Genomic DNA, 25731 nt, shown 5'->3' with positions numbered 1-25731 from the left:
ATTCACTGAGTTATCTATGCTTTTCTAATATTGGCTTGTGGGTCATCTTTGAACTTAATCACTCCACCATCGATGGTTGAACCTTCAGCCTCTAAGATCCTGAGTTTCGGAATTCCCTCCCTATACTTGCCTGCCTTTCTACCTTTTTCCTCCCTTTAAAGCTTTATTAAAACCTACCTTTTTAGCCAAGCTTTTAGTAATCTGCTTTATTATCTTCATTGGTGGCTTGTGTCAATTATTTTTGATAATGCTAATGTGAAGTTCTATGGGATACTCTTATTACGTTGAAGGTAATGTGTAAATAGAAGTTGTTAACATAGTTTTTGATTGAATTGAATGAAACTTGACCATTAAATTAGATAATTTTGCTAATTTTTATAAGTGATTTCTGTAATGGCCCATAGCATATAAAAATAACATTATTGTAACTATCTGGTTTCTTAACTCACTGCTGCAGCTGAAGGCTTATCCATTGATCTTTCACCCATCAATTTGAATTGCTTATTATGACTGAGAGGTCCAAAATCCAGATTGGGCCCATATTTCTGGAGCTGAGAGGCAGATATCATTAATTGCCGTATCATGGTGCTGCCCTTTGGAGGGCAACAGTTGTATATATGGGTGAAAGCTAACTGAGTGACTCTGTCAGGCTTGCTGTGGACTTCACCAGAGTGTTCTCTAGCATTACCTTGCCAAAATCAAAGTTGATATTCTCTGTGTCCAGCAGTGGATGGAGTAGTGAAATTTTTAATTGTTAAGTAAATTCATTAATATTTTGCAAATGGGACAAATCTTAGGATGAACAGCTGCCTGAACTTATTTCGTTTATAGTGTTTTTCTTCCCCCCCCCCAGTCTCCTATGGGAAGGGCAGCCCACAGCTAATCAGTGATGTCTGCATAATGCAGGGCCTTTTCTGACCATAAGTGGCAGGTTCCATATTTGCTTAAGGTGTAGAATGAGGCTATTCACCCCATCATGTTTATGCCAACCCATATACCAATCCCATTCTCTTACCAATTTTCCCTCCAACCTAACTCGGTTTTGCCCTCAAAGCCAAAGTGTTTCACCTTAGTTTCCATAAGATAGAATTTCATCCATGTTGTTGATATGCCCAGCACTCTGTCCTGCCACAGCTATTCAGTGAGCACTGGCTACTCTTTAGCTTTGATGCAGTCTGGAGATGAGGGTGGCAGCCTGGCCCTAGATGTGTGTGGAAAGAGATTGGCTTGGATGTCATTCAATTTCTTTCCTCTTCTTCTTCTTTATCAGGCCCCCAAGGTCTTGAGCTCAGGACATTTTCCTCTGCTTCCTGCTATTATTCAGATGGACAAGGATTCAGTTACAAATTATGGGCCAGTTCAGTTAATCACTGCTCACATTAAATGCTTTTCATATCATGAGATGAGTGCTGTTAACTAGTGGCATTCATCCACAGGCACCCTCTCCTTTTGCCTTTGCCCAGGAGAGGCTGTAGGAAGTGGCTTGGTCACACTCAGCCCTTTCCTGCTCCTGGCCAGAAGGCATGTCCCATCATTCAGCAGTTCAGGAGCAGTGAATGATATTGATGTTGCTGGAAGAGAAGGCCACTTGCTAGTAATAGGGCTGGGAGATTTCACTGGAACATGAATTATCTCTGAATAGTTCAGTGTCACAATGGAGACTCTGTTAATCAACGTTTAGCTGGCTAGGATATTGGCAACTAGTCACCAGTGCCCATCTCCTGATATGAAAAGCAAGTTGGTAAGAATAGTGATTCCTTTAACTGGCCCATAATTTGAGTGAATCCTTTTCATCTGCACCTATTGAAATTCTTCATTTTGTGTCATTCTATTTAACGTGTCCGTTAACTCCAATGAATTGGCCATTCTTTTGATCTTGGTAACCTTTCACTATGAAATGCCAGTCTAAGCAATATTTAAATGCTGCCCTTGTATCTGTTTGGACCTTGATGATGATTTTCCCACATTTCTTCATGTGATAAAATGATTAGTGTATTGTTTTTCTTTCTGCATCTATCAAGTGCCTCTCCGAAAAATTGTATCTTGATCTTCTTATTTGTAAACTACTCTTTATTCTGCTGTTCTAAATCATTCTTTGAGAACCATGGAGCTCTTCACCTAATTTTCTTAAAATTTCACGTTTCTAGTACTTGAGCTTGGTGTTATCTGATCTCTACTTAATCCTCTGTTTAATTCTTAGCCTTTGTGGTGCCCTGCACAATGGTTTAACAATTAAAAGGCAATTTATAACCAAAGCTCTGTTCAATTAACAGCACAGCATTGTTCATTTCCTTCCTCTGAGCTTTTAGCTGAATCTGAATGTTTGAATTTCATAATATAGATTACAAGTTTATAACTGAAGAGGCAATGCCTTGCTATAACTTTTTCCAAATTTTAAAATTAAGATTATAATAGCACACTGTTTTCCTTTCTGGTATGTTTTCTGAAGATTTAGTTCTGATACTGTTGGTTCTGAGCAGTGAAAATGGGTATGGCTTCTGTAAGTTGTTGGCAGGATCAATTTTGCATGTGATATTGGCAGGTTTCCAGATCCCAAAGTCAGTTTATTCCTATGCCCTATACATTTATATAGACAAGCAAAATGACAGTAAATAAAAATTTAATATGGCTATGTAAAGTACTGTATAAAAATGAGTGGACAGTACAGGTACTTGAGTATTTGAAGGGGCTTTACTGGGTTTGATCAGCATTTCTGAGAATTAACAAACCAAATAACTAGAGGAGTTGAAAGTACAAGAAAATCTTACTGAAACTGCATAAAACCCATTGGATAAGTCATACTTGGCCCATGTTGCACAGGCCGCTGGCTGAGACACCAAGGAGATGTTTGATTTCAAATCAGTGTTGAAAAGAGCTTTAGAACAGACTGATCCTCAGCATCTGAGAAACATTTGGCTTTTTAACTATAAAAGAGTTGAAAAGATTCTAACCAGTTATTATATTTTATGTGGAAAAATCTTTGAGACACACCAGTTGGAAGTCTTTTTTTAAACTATCAGGTGGTAGACTAAGAAATTCAAGATGATTTCAGTCAAGCCCATCATTATTATCAAGTTTATTGTATTTTAAGTGTTCAACATTGCATGCACTTTTTGTTAGTGTGTTAATATTAAGTGCATCTTTTCATTGGTCCTAAACTAGGTTTTTACTAACTTGCTAATCATCTTAATATTTATTTTACACGTTTATTTTGTTTATTTTCTACACGCTATATTTTGTTTGACCATATTGTATATTATTTATCATTCACTCATTATGTATAAATGTGTCATTCTCACCCTCTAAGTTTAGGTGTTTCTACTTTTTTTAAACTAAGTTATTGTAATTTTAGAAATCTGTTGCCCTTAATCCATTGCATTATTTTATACAGTATTCTGCATCTGCCTGTCTTTTTATCACACTTTCTGAAAACCTAGGTCTAACTTGTAACGCATCAGGAAACAGTAATGCTTGTATCTCTTGCAGCTCAGGAATAAATATCTTTCTGTTTGAGACTGTTTTACTTTGAGGACTTTAACTCATTTAAAACTTCCAACTGGTGTGTCTCAAAGAATTGTTACTCAGAGTGACATTAAACAGGAGACCTTTACGATTCCTGTGGAGAAAGACACTTCACACTAATGAATGTCAATAAAAATAAATGCATTAAAATATATTTAGCCAGTTGTACCGTATTGAGTCCACTGCTTTGGGTCTGGCCCCATTTGGCTTATCCTTGTTGATAGGGTTGGTAAAAGCTTATTACAAGCCAAATCATTGTAGTCTTTTGGTGAACTTCACTGTTTCATCCTTAAACATTTTTTAGTTATTTTGCAGAAATGTAAGAGTTTGTATCTTTATTTTACTTGAGTCCATTCTAAGAAATTTGAATCAGTGGAAACAAATGTAATTTCTTTGCCTTTTCTTGATGTGTAATTTATTAATTGCATAATGAGAATATGAAATAACTATTTAAAGACTGCTTTGTTTTAGATGCTGGAAATTTAAATCTGTATGCTTGGTGAAATGTTTGAGAATGTAGATGTACTGTCATTTGACATGAGAGCCTATGGTAGCAGCAGTTTCAATAAGTAAGGTTGGTAAGAACAATACCTAATTTTGCTTGGGGGGGGAAATGTGCCTCATGACCTTATAGCCATAAGTGACCGAGAAAGTGGGATGGGTCCATTGACAAACAATTTCAGTGTTTTAATAATCTGCAACTCCATATCTAATAGAGGCTTCTGAAGTACAGAAGTATTTTTTTAAGTAGTTTATTGTGCTTCCTTGTGACGGGACAAGGGGAGGGAACCTATTTTGAATAACTTTAAAAAAAAAACTGCAATGTTATAAAAACACAGATAATCAGAGGGCAAAAATGCTAGGTACTTGAAATATAGACATGTTTTGCAAAGTGAATTTTATTTAAGACATGCCATTGAATGCAGAAAGTTCATATGAAAAATATATTGAACTTCTGCATTATTTATGTTCATACTGTCAAGCCGTTTTTGGGGCGAGTGTTGTGACCCATATGCTTGGTAATAAAACATTCAATATTAATTTGAGCCCAAATTATCTCAATAAATAGGAATAAAATATTTTTTTAAAATCCTAGTAATATTGGTTCTGTTTGTGTCAAATGAATCTTTCAAAAACTTATTTTGCCCTTCGATAAATGTTGTGCGAAACAGGATCTGGATTTGTTTGTGGAGTAAAGTTCTTTTGGCCAAAGAGTTCCTTGTACTAATATTTCGCTGCTTTGTGCCAGGGCAACGATGTAGTTCTGCAGATGTATTTAAAAAATATTGAATTGCATTTGTTGAAACTACCAAATGCCTAAAAACATAATATTTCCTTCAGCGTTGCCAAGCCATATAGTACACTTGAGAAACGGTTTTGTTCTTAGCAGGTGATGTAAAGGTACATATGAGAACTTTGCACAATGAAACTGGATAATTTCAGTTCCAGGAATGTTATACACAATTAATTAAATTTGCTATAATGAACATTTATTATATGACAGCTTGCAGTACCACGTTGTCTAAATTGTTCCTCTTTAAATATGTAAATAAATGGAAAAATAATCTTGGGTTGGATAAAAAGCAATAATAATGAAAAACATCAGACACGCATTCCTTCCCTTAATGCCTCCTCCCCAAAACCCCACCAATACACATTCCTGTGATAATGAATCAGGTGATCTTTGCCCATTCTTGTGTTCAAGAACTTGAATGTTTTTGGCCACACTAAAAACCGGAGTGGGTGAAGTTTAATTTCAACCATGTTCACAAATGTGATCTGCAGCTCTCCCTTAGCAATAAAGAAGCCAGTGTTTCAGTCATGTTGTCAAAATAAAATTGTATAATCTCTCTGTGGGATGCTCATGGCATTGAGATTAGGTCTGCAGTCAGAAATATTTTTACGTTTTGTAGATGTGGATAATTAGAAATCTGTCTTTCTGCAAAGGCTTTGTCATAAGTATTGAAACTTCCTTTTCGGTAAGCACATGTTTGGAACTAGAGATTACATTCTTTAAAAAAAATAAGAGACATGATGCAGAAGCCATCCCATCATTTGAGTAAAGTAGGGCTGCCTGACTCTGGGTGCCAGCAGCTACATGAGAATTTCCATTTTCGGGGCAGCAATGGAGCTGAAATGACCATTTCACCTCATTTTGCTCACAGTAAAGTACTCTTAGGTCTTTAAGCATTCAAATTCTTGAAGTTATTTTCTTTTTGACCTATTAATCAAATGTGATATTAAAATTATACAAGCTATATTTGTTTGAGGCTAAGCTTTGTTTGGATTGTTATCGTTGTTAACGATTTAGTTTCTGATGTTAAATTAGTAAACTTAATAATTTGGTAATATATCTTCCATTTTCAAGTTTTCTCAACCCATTGTATTTGCATTTATCTCCAAATTGAAGCTAGGCAGTTTTATCCACAACTTTGTACCTGGTCTGAGAGAAGTATTGCTTTGTATGAAGAGGAGCTTTCTGTATTTATGGTATGGACACAACTTGACAATGTTGATACTTTTACTTTTTTTTTAAAGAAAAAGAAATTAAACAATAAGTAAACTGATAACTCATCTGAAGTCTTTAATAGCTATCTGGTGTAACTTGCATTCTGTCTCTATGTTGTTTGATTTATTTGATGTGGCGAGTTCAAGCTAGTTTACATACCTGCATCTCCATAATCCCAAACCCTTGATGTATTCAGCTCAAAAGTGCAAAGTATTCACCCCTCAACTGTTTCTATTTGATCTTGTAATTATTTGCTTATTTTACACCTTGCAAGTTTAGTCAAGATCTGAAGATGGAAGTTCACATTGAGATTTTTGACTAAAGAAATGGAAGGAAGATGCCTGATACACAGGACTCTTTCTAAACTTTGTATTCCATATATCTATTTTTCATAGTTTTAGCAAAAGTAATTGTGTTATTTGTCAAATTAACGTAGTTGTCAAGGTTGGCCAACTAAACTGTCATTTCTTTCTCTTGTGCCAACCCATTTAAGAGAAAATGGGGTTATGTGACAAATTACCCAGTTCTTTAATCTTAGTATCAGAAGCATAATTTTGTAACACTTAAAGTAATTATAATTATTGCTATATGTTGCTCACAATTTATAAATGAGCAAGAAAGTGTGCCAAACCTAACTTTGAAGGTCTTCTTGCAAGTTATGGTTTTGGGGAAACTGAATGAACCTCAAAGTAGCAATATATTCAAACTATTTGTCAATCTTTTCTACCAGTAGTCTTTGTTTGATGTAAATGAACCATTTATTTCCTTATTCAAATAAGCAGAACATTAAATCAATACTGCTAAGATATGAGATGGATTATTTCAAAAGGGGGTTGTAGTTGCAGGAAGGAAGGCATCAAACTTACAAAAATGTTATTTAACAGCCTGACAGAAAAGCTCAATAGGTGAATAGCTCAATAGCCCCTCATGCGAATCTAACAAGATATCTGTACTGTACAACTCTGACTTCATATGAAGGCCTAAGATATACTTTATACTTTAGGAATAGAAGGTAGCTGACTTGTTACAACTTACTGTGTGCAAACTCCTTTGTTTTATAGATAATAAGGTGCTAGATTACAGCTGATGGATGATAACTTAGTGTGCTCATTTATTGAGGGTTCAGTTCTGATTATGATCAGATTACAGTGAGGCAAGCATATGATGCTGATGTGCTTTCTCTTCCAAATGATGAAACAGCAATTTTTGTGGGGCAAGATGTATATTTGTGCTGCAGTCAACAAAATTGTACTTTTCTATGTTGAGTTGTGCTATACTCTTACAATTAATGAAGATCTCTAGCTGCTGCCTCTAAAATAGTCTTTTAATCATTTCCTTGAAGCAAATGAGATTTTTGGAACCAGTGGCTTAATCTGTACGTATGGTCAGAGAAATGTTTATAGGTTTTTCCTATAAATAGGCCATGTAGTTCTAGCTCTTCTGGATGCTGAGGGGAAGGTCCAGCCTCTTGTATGCTTCATTGAATGAGTCACTGTTGGTTTAAAGTTCAGCCTCTGAACACATGTAAATGTTGTCTGCATATTATAGCCTAACTACTGAGGTTAGAGCAATCTTGGTTCTGGAATATGTTGCCATAGGTAGGTTTCGTATCATAGTAAAACTCTAATCTGTAATTGGACTGTACGGAGATTGCAGTAGTTCATCATCTGACTCACCAGGTAATGTTTCTAGTTCTCCCTATCAACTTTCTTGAGCTTCAGTTTCTGGGTTTCCTTCCATTCACTAGGGCCCTGGGTCCCATGTTCCCTTCCAATACAGGTGGCCCCTGTTCCCACCCATCCATTCAACACACTGGGTCCCTGTTTTCCATGCTCTTTTCAAGCTGACCAGCATCCTGTTTCCTGTGCTCTCTTTAAACTCAACATGTTCACTGGGAAATATGTTATACAATGTACTAGCTTTAAAAAATGAATGAAAATTGTTTGTGTACTAATATATGAAAAAAATCTAGTAGTCTGGAAAATTTGATAGTTCAGCACCACCAAAGTCCTGAATATGCTGGATTATTGGAGGGTGACTGTAGCCCTGAAGATTAGCTACACTTCCACAGGAAATTTAGAAGTGAACTGCAGCAAGAAAGAATAATAATAGTTTTGGAGCAATGGTGCAGCCTTGTTTGATACAAGTCTACACTGAGTTTGATTCTGTGGTAGACTTCTGGAACAGACGTTCTGTTTTGAGCTCAGTCACAGGCGGAGAATACCGGATAGATGGAGAAAAAGATTCAATGAAGTCCTCAAAGCCCCTACACAAGAAATACAACATTCCAATGATTAGTGGGAATCCCTGGACCATGACTGCTGAAAGTGGGCAAACAGCATTTGTGATGGCATTGCAAATCTTGGGTCCATGCATGGGGAGCACAGTGAAGTCCTGTGTAAATGTCAGGAGCACACCACCTCATAAACTGCCTGCCTGCCCTGTTAGGCCATGCTTCGTCCAGCTGTGGGAAAAGTATGCAGTTCTCAAATTGGCCTCATTGATCACCCCAGAATCCACAGAGCTGGAGTGAAAGCAAGTCATCCTCAGTCCAAGGGGACTGCCTAAGAAGATGGATAACACTGGATACATTTCAGCATTATTGCTGCAGATTCTTTTGTGAATCTGCAAGCATTGAATCCTTCAAACTTGTAGTGAAGTCTTGTAATTTTAGGTAAATGGAATATGTCCACTCTCCACATGGCCAATCAGACACAACATTGTGTCAATCCTTCAGTTGCTTGATCTTCTGGTTTTGCGTGATTCAGATATAAGTTAGCCTTTAGTTATTTGACACACTTTATTACACAACTGTCATTTTATTAAATTAGGAAAAACAACTTTTTAGACCAAGTATCTTCTGTAACTTAAATTGTGTGCTGCCTTTGAATTCACTGTTGAATTTAGCCATTGTAGATGTGCTTGGAAAAACTTTCTAGGATCTGTTTGTAATCTATTTAATGTGGGAGAATATTTCATTATTACTTGTGCAATTGTTGAGAAGCAGTAAATAATCTGCTGGTTACTGCATGGATAATTTTTAATCGGAATTTGCTTAACAGATGCTAGGTTTGGTGCTGAGCAATCGAGGGACCGCTATAAAAATTGGGAAAATATGCCTCTTAAATGTTATGAGGTTATTTTCACCTAGGTTGTTGCATTTAAAGTGCAACCTGCATGGATACTCCATGACAGCTGTCCTCAAAAATTGCACTTGCCAAATTTGCTCCATGAATCGTATGAAGATGCCCTCAGTCTTGAATAACTCTCCCAATGACAGCCACAATGCTGCAACATAAGTTGCTGCTGTGGAAATTAGGAAAAATCTGGGGACATTGATGGCACATGGTTTAGGTATGTGGCCACTTTGTCCAACCCCAGAAACTGATTTCTATGCTGCAGGTGATCACAGCACATTTGTGCTGTGCATGGTTTTCGATGTTTGTAACAAGCAATGTGAGACTTTGTCGCAATGTGACAATTGTGCAGAGCATTGATAATGTGGGCAGCTGTATGCACACAGCGATGTTATGAACAATGGTTGTGGGTTAGATGTAATTGCTCCACTTTTTGTTGGTAAGGCATAGATGAGAGTCATACATGTTGATGTTTTTATTGGGTACACAGACATCACTAAAATAACTTAAGCTGCGCTGAGGGGCACTGCACTTTGAAATGTCCAGATTTCCAGTGGGCCAGGACTTCCATTGGTAAAGGTCATTATTGTGTTAAAACTATGCAGACTGGTTTATATATGTGCCTTGGACATAAAAACATGCCAATGGGTCCAATTTCTAAGCTTGTATTTCCTCCTTGAATCAAAGGGTTGTCGCAGGAGATCTTTTTGTTTGTATAGTAATGTCTTTAATAATAGTGATTATTACAGCAGAAACTCAAGCTAACTAGAATTTTAGAATAGTCTTGAAAGGATTCTGTAACATAATCTCTAGTAAAAGTTCCCTTTAAAATGGAGATACAGTTGTGGTGTGTTGAGCCTTTGTTCAGAACTAAATATCAACCAATTACATTTCTCTGGAAGACTATCATGGTTGTGATTTTTAAGGCCACCAGTTATTGCCTTATGTTTACATTTTTAAGTTCTTCAGTTTTCAAGCTAAAGATGAACTACAATTTCTGGCAACAATTCTTCATTCTGTAGTCAATTAATTATGTGCTACATTGTTGATGATTCTTGATAACTTAAACCTTCAGAGAACTGTTAAATTTAGTATTTGCAACTGATCGGAATGTGAGCACAATCTTAAGGCAGTAGGTTGGATCTTGCAGTCAGAATGATAGTGCAGGTTTTTTCCATCCAGTACTTCACGGCACTGAGCAAATTTGTGTTTAATGTGGAAATCCAGAAGTTGCAGTCAGTAGTTTGGCATTCTTCCATAAGCTGTGCTGTGTTAGAAACCATGGAAATTTCTTGAAGTGTCTTGAGATATTGACAAACTGTACAGCTATGAAATACTCTGAAAACCTTAGCCTTTGTTAAAGTTCTTAATGGTGTATTATACTATAATTACCGTTTAGCAAACTCTCTGGCCCTCTAATCTAATTTTATGTAATAATATTAGAATTCTCCCCAAATATTTCAAAATACAAGGTATTTTAAAATTTTTAGATTTAATAAGTTTGGTAATACATGAAAATTTTCCTATTTTGTAATATTTAATTTAAAAAGTGTATAATTATTATTCTCAGAATTCTTTAATGCAATAAGATGTTTGGTGAGGGATCTGTTTGAATTAATGGCATCGGGAAACAAAAATTGCTACAGAGTATGTTACAACTCATTGATGTGATTTAAGGTCAGCACTACTCTGACAACATTTTGAAGTACCAGTAAATATGCACAGATTAATCTAACAAACTTTAAATCGTAGAAAGTAACTTTCATTGCATCCTCCATCCTTGTCTACGTTGCTTTTTCTGGCACATTTTCAAACCACTGTTTGAGGTTTCACTTTGGCCTGTAGTTTTTCCTGTGCAATTGTTATAAATTTTTGTATCATTTTCAGTGAAGTGCACATTGCTGGTCTACTCTTTTTCAACTGACAGTGATTCGTGAATTTTAGTTAATAGTACTTGGTAAATTAAAATGCTTAGCTTCAGTAAAACTACAGGAGAACAATGGCACTTCATTATTAGTAGAATGTTATTGTACTTTTAGGGCACTGCTGAATTGGTGCAAGCTGATCAATGTGTGTGAACAATATTGAAGTTTAAACAACTTTTTGATGCCTGTGACCTCCAGTTGCACATCAATGCTTACAGGTTCTGTTTCTCGTTTGTTTGTGCTTCTGCTTTAACTACCCAGAAAATTATTAAGTGAGTACTATGATACCTTTTCGTCTGTTCCCTATTAAATTTTCAATGCTGCCACTCTTTCTTGGATTATTTTGGCCCCTCGCAGGTATAATATTAGGAAAACTAAATTTACAAATGGGGTCTGGCTGAACATGGGTCTTTAGCAGACTATTTGCATTGTGTATTTTTACATTAATTAATGAAATAGATACAACTACTCGGGGAAATGCAGAACACACAAACTTGGTTAGATCTCCAGAATGTAAGGGAGAGTACTCTGATTAAAAACAGATGAGGTAAGGAGTTAGATTAAAGTGGCAATAATTTACCAATTGTAGTAATACCTCTTTTTTTCATTTTACAATATAACATTATTGTGTTGCAGATTTTTAGGCATCGTGGTTTGAGATGATTCCTAATTAATCATTGCTGGTTGTTTTTTTCCCCTACCTGCATGGAGCTGTTTGTCTGTAGTTCACAGCCAGTGAACATGGTTAACTTGGTGGAATGTGGTGATATGAGTTGACGTTTTTATTGAGCATATGTGGGTGTGAAGCAGTTCAGAGATGTGATGCATTCATGATGTGGAACTTTTCTGTGGACCTGGAACACACAAGAGGGAGTGGTAATTGCCAGGAAATAGTAAAGCTTATTGTGATAGCTTTTTTTTGTGAGCCTTGCTCATGAATTCAGAATTCAATGGTGCTCCAGAGATTGGAGTGTACAATCTATGCAGACAACTTGGTGTAATACTGAGGGTATGCCTTATTGTCAAAATTGATATCTTTTTGCAGCGGTATTAAACTTGTGCTTTATCCACTTTCACAGTTGGATGTGACTTGTGTCATGGTTCACTTTGAGCAAGATGCTTCTTCCAATTTCGGCAGTTATTTTCTCAAACAGCATTTATCTCTTTTTTTTTGTGTGACTTTGTTATCTGCACATCAGTATGTTTCCCATATAACAGTTGTAACAAGTTGAAAAGTACTTAAATGACTTTGTAGAATAATAGCATACAAATTTTTTTGTTGGGAAATCGTTGATAATTCAAATCTCATCCGAGGGAGATTTGTCCATTGTCTTATTTTAACCGTACCTTGATAACTGGTATTTTTAGTTGCGTGAAAGACCACACAAATGCTAGTTTATTAACAGCCTGATTTCTGTTCAAATTAGTACTAAATAACCAGAAGCCAATGATGGTTTCTTTATTTAAATTGTGACGTGGTTTTGTTTGACAGTACACTTTATTTGAACTTATTTTCAGTCCTTTATTACTACATTAGTACTATATCCCAGAACAGTGCAGTAAACTGGGTCTTCAGAAGCATTCTAGGGGCCAAATTTTGGGAATACAATAAAAGATGCTAAACAAAATACTTTGCCAGTCTTAATTTTTTTTCTTTAACAAAATTGCAATAGGCTGTCCCCAAGTAACGAATGGGTTCTGTTTTTTTTACAGGGATCCCTAAGTTGATTTTTGTCCATAAGTCAGAAAATACACAAAAATCACTCGTGGTAACCATACCTCCACATTATTGTAATGAATAGCATCAAAAGCATACAAGACTGATAAGGAGGAACAATTCCAAAAAGTGGAGAGCAAGAGAGAGGAAACTAGTTTTGTTAACCCGGGGACCACTTGTATTGGATCCACTGGGCTCATAAACAAAAGTTTCTCCATCTTGGCAAATGGACGAGAGATCTTATATTATAGCTGTGCCACTGTCGAAAGCACTGTGATTAGGGTCTACCAACCAGCACTGCAGTGTTTGTTTCTTGCTGGTACAACATGCTAGATCTCTGCTTGATGGCAAATGAAGTTAATTGCTCTTTTGCTGTTGTTTTCAGGTGACTATTTGGCAATGTAGAGCAAGCTAGCAGACAAACATAGCCGCTGAATCATTGAATGATGCAAATCTGGATGGGCTAGAATGGTGTTGGCTTCCAACCAATATTAACAATGCTGTGGTTGCAATCTGGATGTGGCAGTTTTAGTTAATTATAGGATGTGCCATGTGCCTTTTGTAGGGGATTGTCAAATTTCATAAAAGAACAGGTATATTCTGGACAGATAACTTGGAGCATTCACCATTCAGATGGAAAGGAGAGGAGGCAACCAGATGACTTCCTAACCACCTTTGCTGCTGTTTCAAAAGCTGCAGACAGGCTGGAGGAAGAACACCATGGCCTGGAAGTGACTTGGATTGTGCACACTACTGGTGTAGTTTGGGACAATTTAACATTTCCATAACACTTCACAAAATTGACAAACAATCTAAGTATAGATTTTAGCAACTGGAACTAAAGATTGGGTTTTGTTCTTGGTCTCCTGCCACCTAACCAGGTCTGATGCACACATCATTTAATTCTTAAAAGCTGGTATCTGTATTGCTCTGAAATTTGGTTAATTAGGGTCATGTTGCCAAGCAAAATTTTTAATAGTTCTGTTGCTACTTCCTGCTGATATAATAATGTAACATAAAAACAGTAGCTCTTATTAGTTTTCACTATTATAATAGAACATAGAAAAACTACAGCACAATTTAGGCCCTTTGGCGCATAAAGCTGTGTCGAACATGTCCCTACCCTAGAAATTACTAGGCTTACCCATAGCCCTCTATTTTTCTCATCTCCATGTACCTATCCAACAGTCCCTTAAAAGACCCTATCGTATCCACCTCCACCACTGTTGCCGGCAGCCCATTCCATGCACTCGCCACTCCTTGAGTAAAAAAAAACTTACCCCTAATAGTGCAGTAGTTTTAATTGTGTAGATTTTTATTTCCAGAATGAAAATTCAGATGCCAGCTAAGGTAGTTAAGTTCACCATAGCTGCAAATCGGATAAATTTTGATGTGAAGGAAATTCCAGAGAGTAGAGGTCCATTGATCTGAGAATTGTTACACTGTTATGGCACAGGGAGGGTGGTGCCAGATGGCTGGCAAGTAATTGTTATGTGCATTGTGCTAGATGGTGCAAGTGAAAGATTAGAAAGTAATTTAAAGATGAGAATTTGTAAGGTTGACTATTTGAAGGCGTACATTAAATGAAGACTGGGGTGTTGATTAGCCAGGACTTGACACGGGATGGGTTTTTAAGGTGATGATTCTGCTTTTCAGATGGTCTTGTACGGCAAATTATTGTCCTGTTTAAGATTGCTGAAGCTGTTTTCGAATTACTTTTTGATAATGTTTAAATGGATAGGTCAGAGTTGTAGAAAAGGCTGAGTATAATTAGGAGGAGACAAAACAAAATTTGGAGAAAAACATTGTAATCTTTGTTGCATTTTAACAAGATTAAATATTAATAATTGCTCCTTATGTTCCAAGCTTTCTATGGTTTCTGTTCATTGCAAAATAACATTATGGATTAGATGTGTCAGTAGTTGTTTATAACTATTATATTCTGTGTTGCTTTGAGAAGTTTCAAGAAAGGAACTTTGGGTAGAGCAAAATATGTTTGTCCCTTAAAATATTCATGTCAAAAACTGAGATTTTCTGTACTCATTTCCCATCTATTACTCAAAGCAATTGTATTTACTCCAAATCAAATGTATTTCTTCAAGCAAATACAACTAATTTTTTTTTCAAAATGGTTATTCTTAGGACTTTGGGCCACGTATCTAAACATTCAAACCATAAATTATGACTTTAATTTCAGTCTTGTACTGGATACCCTATCCATTCATCCTATTACAAATGTAAAATGCCTCATCCTTTTATGTCATCCCAAAGATCCTTTGAGTATAATTCATCAGATCTCATGGATCCAATCATGTCTTCCAGGCCTGAACTTCCCAGGCCCTCTAAATTATTTTTCCAGACTAAGTTGTTCCAACATGTTCCAGATATCTTCAATAATAAAGTAGATAGAATGGCAGAGACACTCAGCAAGTCAGGCAGCATTTGTGGAGAGAGAAACTGGGTGAACATTTCATGTCTGTCACCTCTTGGATACCTTCACTTTACCCATTTTGCAAAAAAGCAACCAGGCACTATTCTGGTATCAGCCACATTGAGCTTTTGTTTGTCAGTTGGCCCTGTTCCAAATCTTGAATGCACAATGTAGTTTGATATGTTCAGTGGCTTCCTGAAAGAAAGCTACACTGTTGGAAATCCTGTTATTTGGATGAGATACTACCTAGCCCATTTATATGAAAACAAAATATCTCGTAGTACTATTCGAAGTGAAGCAAGGAATTTGCCCAGAATCCTCATTAACATTTTTGATCTGGGCAATATCATTTAAACTGGTTATCTGGGCATTTGCCTCTTGACTGTTTTGTGGACTTTGTGTCCAAATCATCTATAATACTTCCTTGCATTACAACAGTAACTTATTTAATCAGTGCCAAATTGGCTTGTTCTTAAAGATATTTTGAAGATGTTAACTTGTCCTTGTATCTTTTGATATGCCTTGTACTGCTCGTGAAGGCTGTGGCAATTGCCAACACTGATGTAGGTCTTCCACAAACTGGAATTTTCAGTCCTGAATATGTATCTAAATTCCTTGTTTTCTAGTAGCCTATCCATGGAACAGCATTCAACTCATTCATCCGAGTGTTTAACATGGATTTGGGCTGCAGTAGCTTTTTCTTTTAGCAAGAATGTCAGATCAAGGTTTACAGTTTAATTCAGTACAATTAAAATAAACTACCCTTTTTGGGCAGCAAGTCTAAAGGAAAATGTAAATTAATTTTGACGGTGCATATTTTGGTTTCATGGAGAATTCATCACTTGCAATTACTGATTCTTTAGGAGCATCTGGGTGATTGGTTGTTATGCCATGTCCTTCTGCTTCACTCCTATTTTACTGAATATTGTGCACCTTATAGAAGATCATCCATCACAATCGCTAATTATCTCATCATTTAATATATTCTAAACTTTCCCAGGTTTTAAGGACCTTTATTAATCTACCTAAAAACAGTATAAATAGGGCAAGTTGCAAGTCAAAATTCTGTGTGCAGCTTAGGGCTCAACATGAAGACTCAAGGGAATCCTCTACGTAAAGGTTATTGATTCTATCAATAACTAATGGATTGGATTCAGTCTTGTTACAGGGGCCCCTGGGATTCCACTTAACAACCAGAAGAACTGTTTGGAGATTTCTAAAATTATCATCTTGAAACTCTTGAATTCCACCCCCCATCCCCAGCCTCGTTATGTTAAGTTAATAACTCGGGATAATGAGCCAGCAACAAAAAAAATTCAAATAAGTAGCATCCCCATGATAATGGCCAACAGTGAGGATTGTGTTGAAATCAAATTTGACACCAAAGAATAAGGTTTATCAGGTGACTAAGGCTTGGTCAAAAAGACAGGTTTTAAGAAACACCTTAAATGAGGAGACAATGGCAGAGAGGCAACGAAAAGCCAAGGTTCATTGCAGCTGAATGTACAATTGTCATGTTGGTAATGGAATAACTAAGATAGAGACATCAGAAGAGACCAGATTTGGAGGGGCAATGTAGTACAGAAGACTTCAATGGCTGGAAGAAGTTTGAGAGAGATTGTGGGGAGCAGATGAAGTCATGTTCAGACTTCAAACTAGGGATGAGGATTTTAGAATTGAGGCATAGTCAGTTTGTGAGCTGGTACAGATCTGCTAGCACAGGCATTAATAATCCGAATGAAAATATTGTATTCTTGTATTCGATATTCCTATTTGCACAAGAAAGCTGAAAAACAAAGCTTAATACATTTCCCTTAGAAGGATTAGTTTTTGTCATTGTTTCAGTGGGACAAAACAACCTTGGCATACAAAAATCTCTTCAGTCAGCCTTGTTTTTTTTTCCCCTCACTGAGCTTTGAGATGCTTTGTTTAGTGTTATGTTTAATGCTCTAGCAATTGCTTGGAGTGTCAATAAAGGCCTTGCCCAATGAACTAAGGGTGCATCAAAGAAAATAAGGGAAGGTCGCTGGTCTGCAAGTGTGAATTTCTCAAAGGGACAATGTCCTTGGCAATTCTTTTTAGGGACATGCTAAGCTTAATTGAGGAAACATGCACTTTAGTTTGAGGTTAATAATTGGAGTTTTCAATTGCTATTAACTTAAATGAGATAGAAAGTAGAGTAGGCAATGTGGTTCCCTGAGCCCACTCAGCTGTTCAAAATGATTATGATTAACTTCAGCTACCAATTTTCCAACGAATCCCCAAAACCCTTCTGCCGTTCAGAAATCTATTTATCCTCTCTTGAGTATACGAAATGACTCTATATCCACAGTGCTCTCAGGTAGGGAATTGCAAAAATTCACAACTGTCTTAAGGAGGAAATATCATTTGTGTCCGTTTTATGTGGCTGATCCAGTGTTTTAAGACTCATTCTTCTGGTTGGAGACCACCCCAGCAGGGAATCACATTCTCGCAGCATCTGTCCTGTCATTTTCCTCCCTCAGGATCTTCAATCGTTCAATGGCATCACCTTGCAATGAAAGTATAGGCCTAAGCTGCCACGTTTTTACTCATAAAGAGCCCCTTATCCCAGGAATTCATTTAAGGAGCTTTTGCTGCATAGTCTCTAAAGCAGGTTTATCTTCTAAATAAAAACAGACCTCTCTGCAGTACCTTCAGTATAGTTTCACCAAAGTCCTGTATAATTATAGCAAGCCTTGCTCACACATTCCACCATCCTTGCAAAAAAAGTTAATTGGGAAGCTAAATAGAATCTTTAATTGCTGTACCCTGTCACTCACTCTGCATGTCAACAAATAATCTCTCAACATTTCAATGATACTCCTTTTCTAGTTTTCTTAAAGTAGTAACCTTACATTAATTCCATTTGCTGTCCTTTTGTCAACTTGCTTAACCTGTCTATATCTGTGAGGCACCTAAGTTGTAAGTGACATGTTCTTCCCCTGCTGTTGTACAGTAAAAGTTTGTAGCACCTCATGCCATGCCTTTTGGAAATTCAAATATACTACATTTATTGTCTCTCCTTCATCCTCCCTCCAGGTTATATCTTCAAAGAATTCTAAATATTTTCAGCATGATTTGCCTTTCATAAAGCCATGGTGACTCTGCCTAATCATGTTATGCTTTTCTAAGTTCTTGGTTATCACTTCCTTTTTAATGAATTCAGCATTGATCCACAACCATTCATGTTGGGCCAACTGGCTTTAAATTTAAGTTTTTCTCTATCCCTTTATCTTGAATAGAGGTGTTACCCATTATTCTGAACCTTGCGCAATTGAATATCCCAGTTACTCGCATAATGTGGCTTGCTGAGTTTTGTTAAATGAGCATGTTGGCTGGCTTTGTTTAAATAGTTTGTATTGTAGAGTTTAACTACAGTTTGTGTGAGTGGGTTAAAATTAACATTGAATTGAAATAACAAAGGGGAATCCAATGTAGCATGAAAATTACGGTCTCCTGTGGCAGTGCACATTGATGCAAGTCAGGATGTCTGCATTTGCACAGGACCAAAGAGGTTCCCCCACCCCTCCCTCTGTTATCTGACACTTGGTATGATTTGGACATCCTCTGCTGATGGCACTTGTGCAGAAGTCCAAGACTTAATGAAGTTTTAATGGCTGAAAGATTACAACTGCCAACTCTGGTGACCAAGATTATTCTTGTGTATGAATACCGCTTTTGTAATTTATCAAATGTTAGTGTAAAGTTTTTGATATTGCCGCTTTGATTACTGACTAAACAAGGTGTTTGCCAAAAATAATTTTCACTTTGATGTTGTGCATTGATTTTCTTTTCCCTCTGTTTATTGATAGCTGTGTGACACCTGAAATTTTCATATTACTTGTACCTCTTGATTGGTATTATTTAATTTCATGGTGGTTCATTCTGATTCATAAGTTATGCTCTTTAAGTGTTTTGGTTGTTTCCAGTAGAAGACTGCAGGGAAAATGTTTCTAAGTGACTTCTATATATTATTTGTGAAGCTTTTAATATTTTCCTTTTGAAAATAGTGTTTTCATTTTGCTGCTTTCAGTGAGGTTTCCAGGCTTGGAGGCTGGGAAGTAAAGGGGTAGATAAATATTTTTTAAATTATTTTATTTGAATTTAATGTTTTTAAATAGTTCTAAACATCAGAAAGGTTTAATAATATTTTTGAGAATATATTTCTTTACCCTAAAGCAGCTTTTAAAATGTCTTGCTGTTAGAGATGTTTCCCTTTCCCCTTTGATCACTCTCCCCTCTTTTCCTTAGCATTCTTTCTGTTTGCTTGCTCTCAAATCTCTTACTTGAACATGCTCTTATTTTTAACCATGACATTCAAGGGAGACTACAGTTGGTTGGTTGCTTAAGTGGGGGGGAAAAAAGGCCAAGAAAGGTTTTTTACAATTTTATTGTCCTTGCTAAGCAGTTTGTATTTATATTACCTTTATTTATCAACTACAAGAAACTTGCTCGTGTGTATCTCTGTCCAAGTGGATTTTTGCTGTCCTTAATTGTAAATAATATGGCTTTGTGCATTTAATGTTTTGTCATGAGTCTGAAAAAATTTTGCACTTTCTTAATTCTGGGTTTAAATTTACTCTTAACCAAGAATGGAACTATCTGTCAAAGTGCAATATTGCAACTGACCTTTCCTCCAACCGCCATGTTTGCCAAAGTTATCGTCCTCCTCCTGCCCGAGTTCTACAATTGTCAACTAATATTTTAAAGCACTGCTGATCTCTACTTTCTCTTATAACTGGGAGAGCATTATTGCATTACTCTGTACCTAGAGCAGGCCAATTGTAGACTCTTGAAAAAGCACAGGATGTTTCAAGAGTCTACAGTTGGCCTGCTCTGGTTACCGAGTTGGCTACTGCTTTGCTTCATGTGTAAGTGTGTGTGTTGGATGCCACAGGTGCTTTTTGGTTGCAAAACGTTGTGAGCAGGCAGAATTGTACGTGGGACTGTTGAATCTATGCCATTTTGGTGAGAGTGCTGGTGTATGTGCAGCCAGAAACAATGCAAGGTCATACAGCACGGAAGTGGGTCCTTTAGCCGCCCACCGTGTCTGTGCCAACCATATAGCACCAAGTACCTGCAGACCATAATGTTGAGGCTTTTACACTTTGGGTGAAGAGATTTCTTCTGATCTCTTTTCCGAATGGCATTTTCCATATCCCGAGACCGTGACCCATGGACCTGGACTCTAGCCATTGGGAACATCTCCTTATATTGAATCTGTCTAGCCTCGTTAGAATTTTAAGGGTTTCAGAAATCCCCTCTTGTTTTTCAAAACCCCCCTTGAATATATGCTTAACTGATGTAATCTCTCCTCATCCATCATTCCTGTCATTCCAGAAATCAGTTTAGGAAACATTCATTGCACTTGATGACTATATCAGCAACTTTCTCCATCACTTTGAGAGTCGACTGCTGAGTGGTAATTGTCTGGATTGGACTATTGATTCTTGTGTTCTGGATGTAAGCAAGTAGTTTCCAGTTATTGAATAGATGTTGATATTGCAGCCATTCCAGAAACACTGATTCTAGCAAACAAGTCTTTATTGCTGCAATCCATTGTTTTTGCTATTTTTGACATTTCAAGTGATGGTGAGGCCATGACGGATCACCTACTTGGAAGTCTGCTGCAGATGTTTGGAAGCAGTTAAACCTTGCCCTTTACACTGGTTTGGTGCTCTGCCCTCCATTTGATGGTGGGATATTTATAAACATTAACTGATTTATGTAACAATATTGTGAAAGTAGTTTTTCTCTCATCCATCTGTTGTTCTTTTATTTTCTTCACTTTCACATTTCTCTCCCGCAGTCCCCCTCTCACCATCTATTGTATGCCACCATCCCCCGAGAAATTTGACCAGTAACTTTCAGCTGATCAGTATGGTATATAAATTTTCAATTATTGTGTTCATAAGTTCATTTAGCTAGAAAAATTATTCATATGGTTGACATGTAGTGGTGATTAGTATTCAGTATGTACCTTCCAACTTTGAAGAACTTAAAACTTCTTAGCACATGATAAAATTGTACATTACAGGGGTAGGAGCAAGTGAAGAAAGAACTTAAACTATTAAGTTGTACTCGTCAGTTAGTACCTTGTTTACCTGCCATATTTTGTGAACCAATTTGTTCCAATTACAAGCAATTTTATTTATATACATATGAGTAGCTGGTTGCAGTATTAACCCAGTTGTTCTTTCATTCCTTGTTTAAATATATTTAATTCTAACATTTGCAGTTAGAACAGTTATTGGGCATCCAAATAAATTGAAGAGGCAAATCTGTACAAAGTAGTAAATTACAGTGGCATGCAAAAGTTTAGACACCCCTGGTCAAAATTTCTGTTACCGCGAATAGCTAAGTGAGTAAAAGATGACCTGATTTCCAAACAGCATAAAGTTAAAGATGACATATTTCTTTAATATTTTAAGCAAGATTTTTTTATTTCCGTCTTTTACAGTTTCAAAATAACACAAAAGGAAAAGGGCTCAAAGCAAAAGTTTGGGCACCCTGCATGGTCAGTCTTAGTAACACCCCCTTTGGCAAGTATCACAGCTTGTAAACGCTTACTGTAGCCAGCTAAGAGTCTTTCAATTCTTGTTTGGGGAATTTCGCCCATTCTTCCTTGCAAAAGGCTTCTAGTTCTGAGAGATTCTTGGGCTGTCTTGCATGCACTGCTCTTTTGAGGTCTGTCCATAGATTTTCGATGATCTTTAGGTTGTGGGACTGTGAGGTCCATGGCAAAACCTTCAGCTTGTGCCTCTTGAGGTAGTCCATTGTGCATTTTGAGGTGTGTTTAGGATCATTATCCAGTTGTAGAAGCCATCCTCTTTTCATCTTCAGCCTTTTTACAGACAGTGTGATGTTTGCTCCCAGAATTTGCTGGTATTTAATTGAATTCATTCTTCCCTCTATCAGTGAAATGTTCTCCATGCCACTGGCTGCAACATGAGCCCAAAGCATGATCGATCCACCCCCGTGCTTAACAGTTGGAGAGGTGTTCTTTTCATGAAATTCTACGCCCTTTTTTCTCCAAACTTTCCTGTGTCCTCACCACAAAATTCAGCGTCAGAAGTTTACAAAGGAACATCTAAACAAGCCTGATGCATTTTGGAAACAAGTCCTGTGGACTGATGAAGTCAAAATAGAACTTTTTGAACGCAATGAGCAAAGTTATGTTTGGAGAAAAAAGGGTCATCTTTTGCTCGCTTAGCTATTCACGGTAGCAGAAATTTTGACCAGGGGTGCCCAAACTTTTGCATGCCACTGTAAGTCATTTGTTTTTTATTTACTTTGTTTTTTTGACTTTGTCGTCCTTCTGAGTGTCAGCCATAAATTTTATCGTCCTTAACTGACAAAACCAGATATTTATCCGAACATCATTGCCATGGGATTTCCAGCTGAGAGACTTGAAGGCGTCTACAGAAATAACATTGATGATGTAGTAAAGTAAGTACTTAAAGTCGGAACTCATTTTTCATTTTCATTTATAAATCTAAAAAGTTTCTCTCAAATTAAGATGTTGAGTTGTGTTAATTGAAACTACTCGACGTTTTGGTACTCTTATGGATAAAGAAATCTGTGTAAAAGTTTGGTTATTGATGGGCTCACATTATTCCATTAGTGTCATAATTTGCATTTCATTTGCATTTGGGAAGAGAAGGGAAGAGATTGTGATTACATTAGTGGTTTGGTTGATGTATTTTCCAAGACCTTCCACATCTAAATTTTAAATTGTCAAGATTTTACATTTCTGAGAAGGAAATTAAATTGCATCTTAATCATTGGAGACCTGATTACGGTAGGTTAAAGGCTAGTTTAATGGTTTGGGTTTCTTATCAGCATACTGCTCACTTCGGATCCATTTCTTCCTAAAATTTGCTGTAGATTTACTGATCAAGAATTATGTAAGATCTTGCATCAGACAAAATACTGCTTTTTAAGCTATTACTTTTATAAGTCAGACCTCTGGTGAATCAACAATTCCACCAAACAAAAACTGGTGGATGAAAATTTTACAAACTGCCCTGTAGAATTTCTCACTGAAATGATTTTACTTTGAATGCTTGATTTTCCCAATTAAAAAATACTTAAACTAAAATAATCACTGTGTAAATATAAAACTATATGAATACCTTTGCAACTTAAGTTCTTGATTTAGCATATCACTTGGTTGTCTAAGAACAGAATACTTGAATGTCAATGCCATGCAGTTTTTGTCATCCTATGCTGTAAAACAATGTACTTTGCTATTTATGACAACGTACAAAATGCTGGAGGAACTCAGCAGGTCAGGCAGTATCTATGAAGGGAAATAAACAGTTGACGTTCTAAATATGTTTCTTCACTAGTTTCTAAAGCATTTTTAAAATTGTTCATAAGTATTGCTTGTATTGATTGATTCATTTGCTTTGGCAAGGCCTTAAGTTCTATCAAACTGCATCTCAATTGATGACGCAAAACCTGAATTTATGGTAAATGTGAAGTTTTTGCAAATATTTTCTGATGGGAAGTGATGTGACTTCTATATGCCGCTCTGGGCAATTTACACATTGCCATGAAATTGAAGTACCAGCGTGAATGGTTCTTTCAGCTTTTTGGAGCATTGCTGCATGTGGCCTGAAGATGTGTGGCTGGAAAATGTCACTTTGTGATTGTGGCGTAAAAAGCCACAGTAAATGTAAATTGCAATAATTTATACACAACTAAAGCTACAAAAATTCAAAAATTTGCTTTCTAAAGGAATGTCATAATCGTGGAAGGTGTGGTTACTTATTTTGTCTCCAAACCAACTGAAAGCTCTGTGTGGTGTGCAATTCTTGTTCATTGCAGAAGGAAAATGCACCTCAAATTGATGCAACCTAGTTATCCCTTCAACTGAGGAAGTATAGCTGAAGGTTATGTGTTCTATTTGAACAGTTAATATATAGTTAATTATCAGATGCTGGCATAAAATATCTGAATTTATGCATTTCCCTACAGAAGATGGGTTATCTACTTTCACTGGTTTACTCATTTCCTGTAACCTTTAATATCCCTCTTTTTTTAAATAGTGTTCCAACTACCTTTTAAGATATTTTTGGACTTAGTTTAACCATATCCTGTAGCTTAATATTCAACATTACATGTATCCTCTAAGCATGTTTTTCTCATTTCCTTATTTATTCTATGCATAATCTTAAAAGTTAAAGTTGCATTGTGATCACTGGAAATGATCAGTCATTGTGTACATTTATTATTGCATCTCATAATCCTAAGTGCTTCGTAACATCACGCCTTTCTAGTTCCAAAGAATAAATTCTTCATGGAGATGCAAGAAATTCTGTAGATGCTGGAATCTGGAGCAATACACAAAAAGTGCTGGAGGACTCAGCAGGTCAGGCAGCATCTATGGAAGGAAATAAACAGTCGACGTTTCAGACTGAGACCCTTCGTCAGGACTGGAAAGAAGGGCAGAAGCCAGAATAAGAAGGTGGGGGGTGGGGGAGATTCACATACAGGCAGGTGATAGGTGAGTTCAGGTGATAGGCAAGTTCAAGTGAGGAGGGGGTAGGTAGGATAATGTAATAAGCTGAGATAGGTAGAAGAGGCAAAGGGCTGAAGAAGGAGGAATCTGGTAGAGGGCAGTGGACCTTAGAATAAAGGATTGAGGAAAGGAGATGGGCAGGTCATCAAGGCGGGGAAAGGGAGACATAGGAAAAAAGGAAGACAAAGGTTGGGGGGGGGGGGGGTGGAAGAAAAAGAAGGGGTGGGGTTACCAGAAGTTGGAGAAACTGATGTTGAGGTCATCAGTTTGGAGACTCCCAAGGCAGAATATGAGGTGTTGTTCCTCCAACCTGCGACAAATGCTTCATGTCTTTGTTTTTAATTATGAAGGAAAGTTTTTTCTGTGTGTGGATTTTCCTCCTTGATGATCACTTCAGATAGTGAGCACTCTTTGAAGAAATGCTTTTTTTTACATGGATGTGATATTAATTTTATCAGTATGTATTTCTTTTGCAATTTTAATGGGAAATAGAACTTTTTGACCATCAGCCATTCACCACCTAAACACTTGAAACAAAATTCTGTGTTGCTTCCTATTTCTTCTCATCCTATCCTTTTCCATTTTCTTTTGGTTCTATTCCAGTTTTAAATGCTTTCTGTCTGTTATTTCTGTTCTGAGAAAGGTTTATACCTGAAAATCAGCTGTTGTTTTCCCCATAGATATTGCCCAAGATATTTCCAAAAGTTTCCTCCTCTTGTTTAGGATATTATATTCCACTTGTGTTTCTTAAGAGAGCCACTTTAAAAAAAACCTCAATTTTAAATTAATTTTAGATTTTTTTTTTCCTCTTACCACTTTGACCACTAAAGATGAGCTTCCTACTCCTCTGCTTACTGATTGCAAGGCATGAGTGGTCACCTTAGATTGGAAACCTGAACTCTTTCATAAACATGGTGACCTTGTGTTCGCAATTTATTGAATT

The 25731-nt window shown here is 36.7% G+C and overlaps 1 protein-coding gene across 1 annotated transcript in view; it reads left to right on the top strand.

Annotated features, from left to right (window-relative positions):
* ptenb (phosphatase and tensin homolog B) overlaps nt 1-25731 on the top strand; it is a 112502-nt gene that overhangs the window by 15370 nt on the left and 71401 nt on the right. The window contains exon 2 of the mRNA XM_052027209.1: nt 22627-22711. Within this exon, the coding sequence (XP_051883169.1) occupies nt 22627-22711 (85 nt within the window). The remainder of the gene's footprint in view (nt 1-22626; nt 22712-25731) is intronic.

The sequence above is a fragment of the Pristis pectinata genome, chromosome 12 (assembly GCF_009764475.1).
Source record: "Pristis pectinata isolate sPriPec2 chromosome 12, sPriPec2.1.pri, whole genome shotgun sequence".
In the NCBI taxonomy this organism is placed as follows: domain Eukaryota; kingdom Metazoa; phylum Chordata; class Chondrichthyes; order Rhinopristiformes; family Pristidae; genus Pristis; species Pristis pectinata.
The sequence above is the reverse complement of the archived record's forward strand: the minus strand, read 5'-3'. Positions and strand labels throughout refer to the sequence as shown.